Raw genomic sequence first — 15,046 nt, 5'->3', positions numbered from 1 at the left:
TAGACCAAAAGGGAGAGTATGTTTTATAAAGGCAAGGCTCTAGAATTCTTCATAAATAAAAAGATAATAATGAAACATAACTAGTTTAGTTGCAATAAGCAAAAAATCAATGACACAAAATGGGTAGCTGGGGGAAAAAAAAAAACCTAAAAGTAGTCTACATTAACTTCATGCCTAGCCTATGGAGGTCCATTTAATACTTTTAGCTCAGTATTTTTTCTCTAATCAATTTTCAAAAGAAGTATTTGAAACATTTAAAGTAGACTTCAACAACCATGGATAATCTGACTTTCTGCTACATCTGTCTGCATGTTGCTTGGTTTTAGTGGTAAAACTCAAAGTTGAGGAGTGGGGGAAAAAAAGACTCCATAGCAGTGTTTCTCAATATGCACACAAATGACTTTGGGATTATGGTAACATATTTCTAAATACTTGTAGTTTATAGTATAAAGTAGACCTTGGGCCCATAGCATATAGTAATTTATTACTTTGTTAAGAAAAAATTATTACTTTGTTGTGAAAAAAAAAACTCTTTAGAGTATAATTCAATATACTCTCTGGACATTATACATGGCCTTTTTATCCTTCTGTACATAATTGTTTTAAAGAGGCAGCTACCACTTACTTAATATTCTCTATAAGACTGTGATAGACAAATTTGGAATAAAATGCTATACTGTTGTTGTGTCCTCCAAAGTCATTTTTAAAAATGTTTAAGCCACTCAGTTGTGACAACTTGTTCTAAAGTAAACTTCCAAGTTCTTCTACCTTTTATCCATTACCCAGATGGCTAAGAGTTTGTTGGTGGACCAGATGGCCAATTCCATAGTGTTGTTTTGTCCCTCCTCTCAAATATGTTCGTTTAAGTTCGAATCCCTTATACCTGTAAATATGATATGATTTGGAAACAAGGTCTTTGCAGGTGTTACCAAGTTAAAATGAGGTTATACTTGACTAGTATGGGTTCTATCCGATGACTGGTGTTCTTACAAACAGAGACATAGAGAGTGCTATGGAAATGGAGGGGAAGTGATTTATCTACAAACCATAGAAAAGAGAATTGCCAGTAACCACCAAAAGCTGGAAAAAGGCAAGAAAAGATTTATTCTCCAGAGACTTTTAGAGCATGGTTATACCTATCCATTGATTTTAGATTTCTAGACTTCAGAACTGTGAAATAAATTTCTGCTGTTTGAAGCAACCCAATTATAGTAATTTGTCACAGTAGCCCTATAAAAGTAATACAAATGCCATTCTTTTTTCAATTAAAAAAATCATGTATTAGCTTGAATACTTAATGTTAAGAATATTTATATAATACAAAATACAAATGCTTAAATGAAGATATTGAAGTCATTATGACTGATTAAAGTTAAAACAAAGACAGTATTTCTTTCCAGATTAATATACAAATGACTCAGGCGTATGGTCCCCCTCAATTTAAAAATGGGGGGGGGTGAACCATACGCCTGAGTCAATTATTTTTATGTTTCTCTAAACTGGCAAGTATTGGTAATATTATTTTATGATGCTTTAAGGTAACACTGCTACACAAGAATGTCATTCTCCTAATAAACCTGAGACAGATGTATCTCCATTTTACATGAGCTGAATAACTCATTCAAGGAAGCATTATGTAGTAGATTGAAAATTATTTACTTTTCTTTTTTGCAGTACTGGGGATTGAACCCAAGGGTTCTCCATCACTGAGCTAAAATCCCAGCCCTTTTCATTTTGAGATAGGTTCTTACTAAAGTCACCCAGGTTGGCCTTGAATGTGTGTAATCCTCCTACCTCAGCCTCACAAATAGCTGGGATTTCAGGCAGGCCCTATCATACCTGGACTACACTAACAATTTTTAAATGTCTGAATGATTCACTCTGCTGTATTTAATGAAAAATATTTAATGTCATATGCCACCCCTGGAAAATGCTTAGAGAGATATTTTATCTACATAAAAATTCTAAATATTGTTACCTAGATATTTTCCACATAGAAACCAAAATTTTATTTTGATTTTGGTATTGCAGATTGAACTTAGGTGTTTAACTACTGAGTTATAACCTTAGCCCTTTCTATTTACTTTTATTTTGAGAAGAGTCTCCTAAGTTGCTTAGGGCCTTGATAAATTGTTGAGGCTGGCCTCAAACTTGTGATCCTCCTGCCTCAGCCTCTTGAGTTGTAGGTATTATAGGTGTGCACCACTGTTCCTGTCAAGAAACCAAAATTTTATTCAGGGAAAGGCTGAGGGTACAGCCTTCAAAAAACAAAGTAATCCTCATTCAAGTATAATCTTTCATATCATTTTAATAGGCTACTATTAAAAGCATAAACATGTCATTAAGATATAAACTTAATGACAATATATAAGCAAACATAAGATATAAACTATAAACCAGAGTTCAAAATAAAAATTTATTGCTTCTATTCTTATTATGATTCTCTTCTAAAAGCAATTAAGAAACCTTACCTTACAGTCTCAAGTAGTTGAACTTAAGCACAAAAACAAAGGTAAAGCTTGATCGTCATTACAGAAGATACTTAATATACTCTTCCCTCATTCATCAAAGATCATGTTTAACAGATCAAGTTTTAATATAAAACAATATAGTCTTCAGTCTAGTACTATATCATTTCCATCAATAACTTTCCTTGCCAATTTCCATTATTCTCTCAAAAGGGGTAGAGTTTTGTATGGTTTTAAAAATAGTCTGGATTTTATAACTTTTGTGACTGATGAACATGAGAACACTTTAAAAACCTAACCTCACCACTTGACTGACACACACACACACACACACACACACACACACACACACACACACACACACACACACACAGTTCCACCACTGGCACAAAACTTCATTTTCTTAAGTGCAACAATTCAATATCCCTAATAAAAAACCAGAAATCTGAAGTCCAAAACAGTGCCAAAATCATGCCACAGGTGGAAAATTTTTGTATTTCCACTTGGGACTGCATATGAAGGGTCTCAGTTAAAATGCAGACACTAAAAATAATATATAAAAGTATCGTCAAAAAGCATGCAAAAGGTACATAGGTTCCATCCCCAAGATCTTTCACTATGTCTATGTAAATATGCTAAAATCTGAAAGAAAAAAAAATCAAGACTGTTATCTGAAGAATATGGTCTGACATACTCTGAGAGAAAGTATATTGATTGAGAACCAATAATCCATTAATGTAAAAACAAAAGTAGCCAGTGTTTTTGATAAAAAATAGATGTGTTAATAAAACAATGAAACAAAACCACCTGAATTCAACTTCTCTTGAAGTTGCAAAGAAAGGTCTGGGACTTCTGGTTTCTAACCTGGCAGGAAAAATAAATCTAGAACAATTCTAATGTAATTCAATTGGCAGTAAATTTGCTACAAAAACCATGAAAGAAAGACAATAATTTTATGGAAAGAATTACTGAAATTAAAGTATACTTTATATACTATATGTAGCTGTTGTTTTTGTATATGCTATCGAATTACAAACTTGATCATAATACATAAGAATAGTGATTTCTCTTTCTAGTCAAGCAGAGAGGTTGGCATGCAGGCATTTGATATTGGTTGAATTAATAAGTAAAAACTTTGATCATACATAAATGTTTTAAAAAGGTAAGCAATAAGCCACATAAAAGATGAATACATTAAACAGCAATGAGTCTCAGTAATTATGAATAAAACTTGCTATTTAGATTCTATTTAACAATGTTTAAAAAAATCACATAAAGGTTATCATCTTTAAGAAAAATCTGAAATCTGAAATCCAAAATAATTTAAAAATTATACTTAAAAAGTATTTTAAGAGCTCGTTAAGATTAAAAAAAAAAACCATTAATTCTGGATTAAGGGTTAATTATTAGCAAGTAAAAAAACAAGAAGACAACACACCAACATTCAAACTCACTTCTTGCATCAGGTCACAAGAGGTTAAATTATATTTTACTACAATGTTATAAAAAGTTCAGAAAGATTCTAAAATTAGGAAATAAGATTCTTTTAACTCATTCAGACAGACATTAGACTGAAACAAAACCATCCTTCAAGAAACAGAAAGGCACCTGGAATAAGCAAGATTGGCCTGGGCTCACAATTTTTGTTTTGCCTCTCAATAATTTCATGATTATAAAAAGCAAGTCACTTCCTTTAAGAATGAACTTTGTGTATGTATGTGATGGTTTGTAGTGAGAAACAGAAGTCAAGGTTCATTTCCTCTCATCTGGACACCAACTGCTCCAGTCCAACATGCTTTTCAGACCACATTTTTCATATACACTGGAGTGGGACCTGGGTTACAAAACAGGTAATTAAATGAGCAGATCTATTTCTAGATCCTCTTTGTTCCTCTGGTCTATTTATCTATCCTTGAATCAATACCATAATCTTAGTTACCATAGTTTTATAGGCTTTGGTATTTGGCAGTATTAACTTCCCTAAGTTGAACGTTCAAGATTTTCTTGATTATTCTTGGTTTAGCTTTTCCATTTACACCTTTTAATTATTTTTGTTAAATGGTATTAGTGATTGAACCCTGGTGTGCTCAAACTCTCAGCTACAATCCCTGCAATCCCCAGCCCATTAAATTTTTATTTTGAGACAGGGTCTTCGATAACTTGTCAAGGCTATTCTTGAATTTGCATTCCTCCTGCCTCAGCCTCTGGAGTAGCTGGGATTACAGGCATGTTAGTTACAACGCTCAACTTCCACTTATATTTTTAAAAATCAGCTTTTTTTTTAATATCTGAAAAAATTTTGAGGCAGTACTATACATAATGTATATATATGTGTGTGTGTGTGTGTATATATATATATATATAGACTAGAAGAAATCTGGAATCTTTATACTAGTCTTTCAACCCATACATATGGCAAGTCCTTCCATTTAAATCTTCTTAAAAGTTTACAGTATAAAGAATTTGCCCTTCTTCAACTGGATGTATTCCTAGGTACATCACAAAGAAACAATCTTATGTGAATATATTCTCTACAAATAAGATACAATTTTCAATGTCATCTCAGGACACATGCTGTTTTCATTTAAAAAAGTTACTTGCTGAGGCTACAAATCCCTTATGAAGCAAATCCACTTTTTTTTTTTTAATGGAGTTACTTTTTGGTCCTGTGTTTACTTGGTGTACAACAAGTACAGAGCAATGATATAAACTGGTCTGTGAATTGTTGGTAGATTAAAAAAAATCAGTTTTTAGAAGTCATAAATTTTTAACATAAACCTGTATGTAAGAATCCCATTTTTGAAAAGACTCATATATCAAATTTACAGTTTGTACCTAAGATATGTTATAAAATGTAAAATTTTGCAAAAATTGATAAAAATGGTAAATCACAGTTAAAATTTTCCATGTAAGATATATAGATTTACTTCGCAGCTTAGTGAAAGTATAAAAAGTTGAGAAGATGAAATGCAAATGTAAACAATAAAATGACAATTAATGATACACAGTACTGAGGTTAGCAAAATTTAAGAAAAAGTTCCAATTTGCAAAATATATATTGGAGGCAACATTTCAAAGCACACATAAAAGGAGGTTGCACTTTTTAAATTTTCTACTTTTCATCACATAAGCTACACCCTGTCCCTATTTAAAATATGCAGTGGTACACAGAGTTCATGTTAATGGAAGGCAGGAAGGAAGAAAGAAAAAACATTAGGGAGATGTTGGAGAACAAAGTCAGAGACTCATATAAAATACATGGGATTCTGGACTTTCAGGCTAAACAGCAAGTCAGACACTGGAGTCAAGTTGTATGTAAATTATGATTTTTTTTTCATTTGGTGTCTTTTCATGTGACAATCTTTTTTTTCTGTATTATGAAAAGTGTAGCTTTAGGTGGGCATTTCATTCCAACAAAATGCACAAAATCACTATGACAAGCAAAAGCTACTGCTACACAATTACAAACTGTTCACTTCCTTTTGATATCTATATAAAAGAATATCCCCTCACCCTAAATGCCTAGGACTAAAAATGTTTCAGATTTCTGAGTTTTTATATTTTGGAATATTTGTATGGAATTTACTGCTTTATCATCCCAAATCTGAAAACTTGAATGAAATACTCCAATATTAGAATAACTTTTGAGTGCCACTTCCGTGCTCAAAACATGACTCTGATGCCAAACTACAGGGTTAGCTCAAGTGTTTTCTAGTCTTAAGTTTGTGACTACCTTAACTAAATCACTGGTGACAACATTCTTAGACATTGAACCAAAGAGTCAGATAATGAGATTAAAGGGCAACAACAACAACAACAAAAAATCCACAAGGGGGCTGGGGATGTGGCTCAAGCGGTAGCGCGCTCGCCTAGCATGCGTGCGGCCCGGGTTCGATCCCCAGCAGCACCACATACCAACAATGATGTTGTGTCCGCCAAGAATTAAGAAAAAATAAATAAATGTTAAAATTCTCTCTCTCTCTCTGTGCCCCCCTCTCTCTCACTAAAAAAAAAAAAAAAAAAAAAAAAAAAAAAAAAAAAAAAAAAAAAAAAAAAAAAAATCCACAAGGGTAAAAAGTAATCACTGTTAATCACTGGCAGAAAACCAATCATCAAAAATTCCTCCATTCAAGTAATAATTCAATTTCTTCATAACATATTTCCTACTAATCAGTAAATAAATGACTGTTAGATCTATCAAAGAATTGTAGAAGTGTTTTAATTTGCGGGAACCTATAAACAATATTCTGTTAAGATGTGGATGTGGCTCAAGTGGTAGCGCACTCGCCTCGCATGCGTGTGGCACGGGTTCGATCCTCAGCACCACATACAAACAAAGATGTTGTGTCCGCCGATAACTAAAAATAAATTAAAAAAAAAAAAAAAAGATGTGGATGTGCCAATCCTTGAGCTGCCCATTTCAGATGAACAAATATTTGGACTTCAAAGGTGCTCAGATAAGAACTTTTACATAAATCTCTAGAATTAAATTAAAAAATAGACATAGTAGCCTAGCAATTATATATATACTTTAATAAATAAAATAACTTAGGCTACAAGAAGATAAATGGTTTCTGAAAGGCTGGTTAGAATATACTACTTAAGTGCTTGGTAAAATTGTTCAATTCCTTATAGAATAGCATAATAGAAAAAGTGAAGATAATATCAGGAGCCAGAATTGCAAGCTACCCTCAATTTTGTCTGAGCAAGTCCCTCAGGATCTGATTTTTGATCCCATCACTGAGACAATCTATGTCCACATCTAGGATGAAATGAATACGAAGGTATTTCAGAAAACTACTATGTGCTCTGGAGTTACAGGAAATCTGACTTGAAGGACAACAGCATTTTCAGTGATAACTTCAAAATAATTTATATTGTTCTTTGCTTTAATTAACAAACATACATAGAACCGAAAACCAGCACACGGCCTTATAACCAAGTTGCTCACAAGGCCAGCATTTTAACAAATAACAAAAATTTTTAATAGAAAAAGTGATACTAAGAGTTAACATTCTATTTTTAATATAAAATATTCTGATTAGGATTAAAAACAGATTACAAAATTTTCCAATCTATAGCAAATTTAAACACACTATTTATTTACTGTATGTATGAGATTATCTTCTGAACTGACAGTGACCTTTCAATAAATGAATCTCATTGAGTTAGGAAATACTCAATATTCTTCATAAGAAGTACAGATGTTCCTTGATTTATAATGCGGTTACATCCCAACAAACCGACCATAAGCTGAAAATACTAAGTCCATAATGCATTTGAACACACAGGTTATGTGAACACCTTAGCTTAGCCTCGCTCATGCTAAATGTACTCAGAACACTTACACTGGCCTTCATTTGGGCAATATCAACTAACATAAAGCTGACTTCATAATAAAGTATTGAATCTCTCATGTATGTACTGAAAGCAAAAAACAGAATGGAAGTATGGGTAGGCATACTTTTATACAGCTAGAAGATGACTAAAAAAATAACTTCAGGCAGAAGATTTCTCAATCTCTTGTGTTCAATATAATACAAGAAGAAAACAATTCATTTAATGTTGAATGTTAAACCTAAAGCCCAGAATTTTACATTGCCTTGTGCATTTCAGGTTAAATCATTGAAGTTCTCTGTTTCTTTCTGCTTCTTTCCTGACCTCCAGTAACTTAAGTGCTGTTTTTTAAAAAGTAGTCAACATGGGAACCATTCAGAGAGGGCTCAAGTGGCCAAAGATGGTATAATTTTAGGGTGTTTCTCAGAACACAATGGACTAAAACAATTTCCCCCAAAACTATTAATCTGTAGGTAACAATAAGGATAAAAACCCATGAGTCATCTTTAGAGACTGCCAGAACATCGACTATTATTCTGAAAGTTACAAAATAAGGGAAAAGAATCAAACATTATCCTCAGTCCTGTATGAATTGTCTTTCAGGTTAAGCTCATAATTAATAAGAAAAATTTTTAATTTTTTTCAAAATTTGCAGATACTAAGCACAAAATTAAGAGTATAACCAATTTGCAAGCTCTGAAGAAATATTTAGAGAATGATCAGAAGTTGCTAAAATGATCAGAAGATTTGGCTGGCAATTTTACAATGGACACAAACAAATGTGTAAGAGAGAACGCACACAGAACCACACCTTGCCAAAATAAACCAACCAACCATGTTACCAAGTCTCTAGATCAAATCTCACTTACAGAAAATATAGACCGACAGGCACATATTAAACACCACCAGCGGGAAGCAGTCATCAAACTCAAAAATGTGGGAAACTCAATAGGACAAAGTTTTTAATTTTTCCCTAACAAATAAATGGAAAGAAAAAAAGAAACAATTGCAGATTAAAAAAAAAAAATCAAATAAATGCAATGTATATACTTTATTTGGACTCTGATGCAAACAAAACAACTGTAGAAAAAAATACATTTAACTAAATTAGGAAAATCAGATAGTAAATTAGGAAAATCAGAGAGTTAATGAGAAATTAATTTTAAAAGGTGTATTTTTTTTAAAGTACAAGACTAGAATTATTTTTTAATACTTCAATACATTAGAAAACTGGGTTGCCAAATGATGAATGTTTTCTCTGATATAAGGAGGCTGATTAATAGTGGAGTTGAAGACACCAATGGTGTGAATATACTTTATGTATAACCACAGATATAAAAAATTGTACTCTGTATGTGTAATATGAATTGTAATACATTCTGCTGCCATATATAACAAATTAGAATTTAAAAAAAAACAGGGTTGCAAGTCTCAACAGAAATGTTCTAGGTTATTATAAAAAATTAACACTCAAAATTTATAAGCTGAATAATTGTTCCTCAATCAAAAAGTGACTACTAGTCTTCCTGATAATAACATATGTTGAAAATATCTACTCTTTGGGAAAAAATGAATCATCTATTTTGTAAAGTCAGACAGAATGTTGCTATTAGAAATTTCTATGAATTTCAAAAAACTGACAATCAAAGGGAGGGCTGGGTTTAAAAAAAAAGTTTCATTATATACTTTGGGAATACAGATCTCAAGGCCTACTGAAAATTATAGTGATTATAATGTTCATCTCTTAAAATCTCATAAGAGAAAGTACTAGAATTCCAACCAATTCTAATGAGACAGAGAACTTCTATATTGTATGCATGTCATACATATGTAGGCTGAGTAAAATGATTTACAAAATGAATGTGAATTCATTTCTAGTATAATTTTATGTCTCAGAATTTTTGAAGACTTGACTCAAAAAGTCATCAGAATTTTAAGACTTGACTCAAAAAGAAATCCATTTCAAGGATATAAAATTTAAATATATATTTTTCAGACTAGGGAGTGTGGATGCCTTCTATCATGAACAGTATGAAAAGAGAAAATAAATGAAGTCTGAATTATTTTTAAATTGACAAACTATTCTTTGTTAACAATATTGCCAGCTGTATTACAACTAAAGCAAAGGGAAATTAGGGGATTACAAAAGAAAATAAATAATACAGATAATTATTATTTGAATCAGAGCTTGTGTTTGAATACTGAATTTCAAGATGAAGGTAAACTAAGGAGTTTAACTATGGATATTAAAAAGTACTAATCTGTAATAAAGAACTGATGGTTCAAGTGGTGATTATTTCCCCAAATTAACTAGAATTCCTTTCTAGGCAAATAGTAGGCTAGATTCTTTAGAGAAAAGCAGAGAAGCACTTATCTAGATTCAGCTTGATCTAACGAGGTATCTAAAAAAATAATTTATATCCAATATATAGAACAATGCCATTTACAGAGGCTCTGAAGCACAACACAAGCATTAACAGTCGAATGGGAATCTGATCTGAAACCTATCTATGAAAAGATGACAGGACATGACAGATATAATTTAACAATAAAACACAAAACTAGTATGAAGATCTATTCTTAGATTTCCTGTGCTCCAAATTTTTGATCCATTTTAAAGGCATGTATTATGGGATGAGTAGGAGTGTCTCAGTAGTAATAATAGGAGCAGAGACTGAGCAACTCCAGTGACTAAGAAGAACAGATGATAAGTAAAGATATTAGGCTAAAACCCAGTCACATTTGGTTAAGTCCATATAAATAGTATAGCAAAGATGATTTAGGACTCCATCTCAATAGATTAATTAATTGTATATATTCAATATCTCCAAAGAACAAAGATCCAAAATTGGAAAAGAAGAACCACAGCCTAAAAAAAGAAAAAAAGGAAGAAAGCAAGGAAGGACCGAATGAAACTATCTCACTGTGCAATAAAATAAATTTAAATGATGATTATGGTAACATATAACTTTATTATATGGACAATTATTGCATTAAGAGCTTAAGGAAAAAAAAGTTATACCCATATGATTGGGAGTGGCAGGTTCGACTGACTTTCTAACTTAGATTCTATCTGCTTAAAACAGCAACATTATTTTTGAAACCATAAGGTAATTTAAATCTTTCCAAGCACATAAAACTCAGCAACAGAATCTTTCAGTTTCAGTTGAGGTAATTAGAGTTAAAAAAAAGAATTCAAAATCTAATTTTTTTTCATGAGGGAGAGATTCATACAGAGCCTCTAATGTCCAAAAACCCTTCAAAATACATTGTTATCTAGACAGATAAACACTTCCCAAAGAGGGATGAAAGGTAACCGTAAACTTGATAATCTGGGAGTGGGGACAATTTAAAAATAGAAAGTTGTATATATTCCAGTTTCAGGGGTATAACAAGCCTAAAACTTTTTTCCTTTAACATACTGAAAGTAAGAGAAGTACATGGCCCAGGGTCCATCAACTTCTCTAACAAACAAACATATTAAAATCATATCCCTTGATGTAACTCTTTAGAAAAATGGTTGAGCATTTAAGGGACAAAGCAAAAACCACTGCACTAAACTAAATTATTTAAGTTCAATTTCTGTGTGAAGTAGTTCAATCACTACTTTTCTTATGGTGTGCAAAACCTTTGATAGTGAAATTTCTCTTTCACTATCATGTAGAAACAACTCCTCAGATGCTCTAAAACACACAAATCAAAAGCACAGACAAGGAAAAAAAAAAATCACACCATTGTACTCTGTAAAAGGAACATAAGATACAACAGGGGGTCTTTACCTTACTGTACATTAGACCCTCATTTTGGATTTTCAGGAAAGTAGAACTTTTTCAAAAGGCTAATATCTAAAAGCAAAAGCAATTTGGCATGTTTTATCCAACATCAAATATTTCACATATATTATAAACACACACACAAACACACATACATGTATACATACAAATAAAAAGGGTTTTGGTTTTTTTTTTACCTAAATGCAAACTGGATGAGGATCCATGTGATGAAAGTGATGGCGGTGGCGTAAGTGAATGTCCTGGAGTTTGGCTTGGCAGAGGCATGCCTATTGGACTTGGAGAGGAGGAAAATCCCAGACTATTGTAAAATGGTTGCCCTATGGGTGCTAGGCTGCTACTAGATCTTTTGTACAAGTCAGAGCTAGTAGATAGAGACTCTCTCCTTGTGGCACTACTACTTGCAGAACTGCCAACTGAAGAAGAAATAAAAAAAACCCTAATTACATACAGTGTTAACTGAATAAAACCTATCCCCAACTCTTGCTGGGCAATAACAGATGTGATCACAATAATTATTTTTAGAAACATTCTGGAGAAGATAATTACTGTGATAACGATATGCTGTTATTAATCATAAAAGGGTATAAATGCACCCCAATAAAGTAACCAAATACTTAACAGAGCAGTAATGTTTCATTATTTCACACATTCAGCACTGACATGTACGATTACTGTGCTTTAATACCCTAGTATGATTTATAAACCCTGAAATTGCAAGTTGTTTGCTTTAGGACACACTAAAGAATAAACTCAAATAAGGTTTAACTTTTGGTATTATCCTAATCTATGGAACCTGGTTCTTACACTTTAACTCAATGCCAAGAAAAGATTATGCTAACAAAAGGAATATTAATACATTTCCTTCACCATTTACATTTGATTTGGCTGCTGTGTTCAAAACATAGCTCTTTATAAGCCCATATTGGCCCGAATATTAGTCAGTATGTAATCCAGATGGGAACTAACCCCTGAGTACTGTTCATACTATACATTCTCCATATTCTTCAACAACTAATATTACAGTATATATATGAAACTGCTAAACATTCTCTTGGGAAATTAACAATTCTCATGACTGTCACCAAACCAAAGACATACTTTCACTTCCAGGACTCATCATTCCCAAGGGTCTACCTAGTCCCTTACTCAAAAAATTCTGCTTTTTGTCATGTTTTTTTCTTTTTTAATAAGATGAAATACAATTTATTGTATCTCATATTCCTCATTATATTACATGCCAAATTCTTTTACTTCTCTTAACCTAATTTTCTTCCTTTTTCCATTCCACCAAAAAAAAAAAAAAAAAGAAGAAAATCACAATAAAACCACAAATCACCCTACCACCTACCACGTAGGCGTTGGTAAGCTATGCACACTCAGAAGATCAACCCAAAATCTGATTGTTAATCAACATATATTTGGATAATCAATTTCTTTAGCAGGTGTGTTTGAGGGCTGTTCCAAACTTCCAATTTTCAAGTCCTCTCTAGAGCCCATTATTTAAGTATACCTTCCTTCCTCTTTCTATGCACTCGCTTCTTTTAACTCAATGTCTTTTACATCTAAAGAATTTCTTATTATACTTCTTAACCTGCCAAATAAGGTTCTGAAGGACAAGCTCTATATTCGGACCAATATGGCAATTCTTTTCAAGGAATTGTAAGTTTCTATTAAATCTTGGATTTCTAATCACAAGTCATATATGTCATACAGACTATGAATTAAAGAAAACAATTAGCCGAGTACATGATGGGTAAACCAAGTTAAAGTTTATAACATAGATAGGAACCAAAATTACATTGGTTTTGCCAAGTTTAAAATTTTACAATGGACAAAGGAAAAAACAAAACAAAACAAAAAACAAAACCCAAAACAACAACAAAAAAAAACCAGGCTTGTGCTACCTACCATATTAGGCACAATATAATGCTATTCAACCTTTTATATCAGCTAATGCAGTCTCTGCAAAACAGATCGTGCTTTAATATAGCTTTTCTGGAGTTGGTTTTGGCAAAATTGGCAATGTATGATACATTAACTATGCTAATTTAAAAGGACACTGTCAAAGCAATTTTTCAAAAACATCTGTATTAAATACTATTTTAAATTCCTATTTATTTCAAAAAATAATTTAACTTATGAGGAAAAAGATATCAGCTCTCTAATGAGAGCATCAGCATTATCATTCCTCTGGCAACTAACGAAAGAAACCAGTTTGACATGTGCAGTATTTCTTTCTTCCAGAAGGGAAAAGTCAAGCCAAGCATTCAAAACATAATTTGAAAATTACTTTACACATTAAAAAATTGGCTCTTCAGGTTTTATTATGTCTAAATTATCTGCAACTTCATTACATAAGAAACAAAATCTACCTAAAATATCTAAGGTTAGACACATGATGGAAATTTTAATCACTCATTAACTATGTATAAGATGTTAAATTACAAACTTTTGATTAATAGTAATTTAAAAATAAAGGTCATAGGATGATGATTTAATTCCTATATTAGAATGGCTAAGCTTCTTGGCCAATTATATTACAAACTTGGGAACACTGTTCAACAATATTTCATCATAGGTAAAAAAATGATTGTGTGTGTACATATGCACACAACCCTATTATATTTTAGCTTTCAAAAATAAATTTACAATTGCTGCAATGTGAAATGGCAGTGGACTTATTATAAGGGGACATATGTGCAGCACTTAAATGAACTCTCAGAAAAAAATCCAAGAGGAAGGAGAAGATGATACACAGCATACTAAGTGACTGTTAGAGGTGGCAACTGCTCAAGCCCTCTTCAAACAAGATACAATGCACCTTTCGGGACCTGGACACTGGAACTGAGTAAGCAATGCTTACAAATAAGGAAGGCATGAAAGTTAAGTTTTCGAAAAAGAGGCAACTGAAGGGGACAAAATGTTCATGCCAAACAGTTCCAAAACATAGAGGAAAAAAGACTTTTAACAAATGAGAATCTGGAAGAATTGAATAGGGGGACCTTCAAACCTATACCAGACCATCAATGACATACTAATAAGAAAGGGAACACAGAGCTTTTAACAGCGCTTTACCCCCTGGACTATTTTGGTTCAACAAACTCAAGTTGAGGAAATAATTATTTCCACAAAGTTTATTTATTTATTTATTTTTTGAAGTTATATGTTCTTTCAGTTTTCATCAGAATATTTAGAATTCTTTGGGGAAAACATACCAATTGTGTTACAATGAGTTTTATAGGAATGTTCAAGCTGTACTGCTAAACTCCAAAAGGAACGAAAAAAGTAGATAAATTAAAAGAACGAAGAGCCTCCAAGTTCAATGGATTTTCCCTCAGAAGTTCTTAAGCCCATTCTTTAGAAAATTTTTTGTCAGGCCAAGTATGACCATATTTCCTTAATATGTTTTATTATTAGAGAGTAAGCATTCTGTACCTATAAGTTTAC

General features: G+C 32.2%; 1 protein-coding gene across 9 annotated transcripts in view; it reads right to left on the bottom strand.

The window, feature by feature from the left end:
* Pum2 (pumilio RNA binding family member 2) overlaps positions 1 to 15,046 on the bottom strand; it is an 88,377-nt gene that overhangs the window by 14,748 nt on the left and 58,583 nt on the right. For 7 of the 9 annotated variants that reach the window (XM_040271354.2, XM_021724658.3, XM_005322604.4 and 4 more), the window contains one exon: positions 11,776 to 12,012. The exons of the other annotated variants lie outside the window; for them this stretch is intronic. In XM_040271354.2, coding sequence (XP_040127288.1) covers positions 11,776 to 12,012 — 237 coding nt within the window. The remainder of the gene's footprint in view (positions 1 to 11,775; positions 12,013 to 15,046) is intronic. 9 annotated transcript variants of the gene reach the window in all.

The sequence above is a fragment of the Ictidomys tridecemlineatus genome, chromosome 12, assembly GCF_052094955.1.
Source record: "Ictidomys tridecemlineatus isolate mIctTri1 chromosome 12, mIctTri1.hap1, whole genome shotgun sequence".
Lineage (NCBI taxonomy): Eukaryota > Metazoa > Chordata > Mammalia > Rodentia > Sciuridae > Ictidomys > Ictidomys tridecemlineatus.
This window is presented reverse-complemented; position numbering and strand designations above follow the sequence as displayed.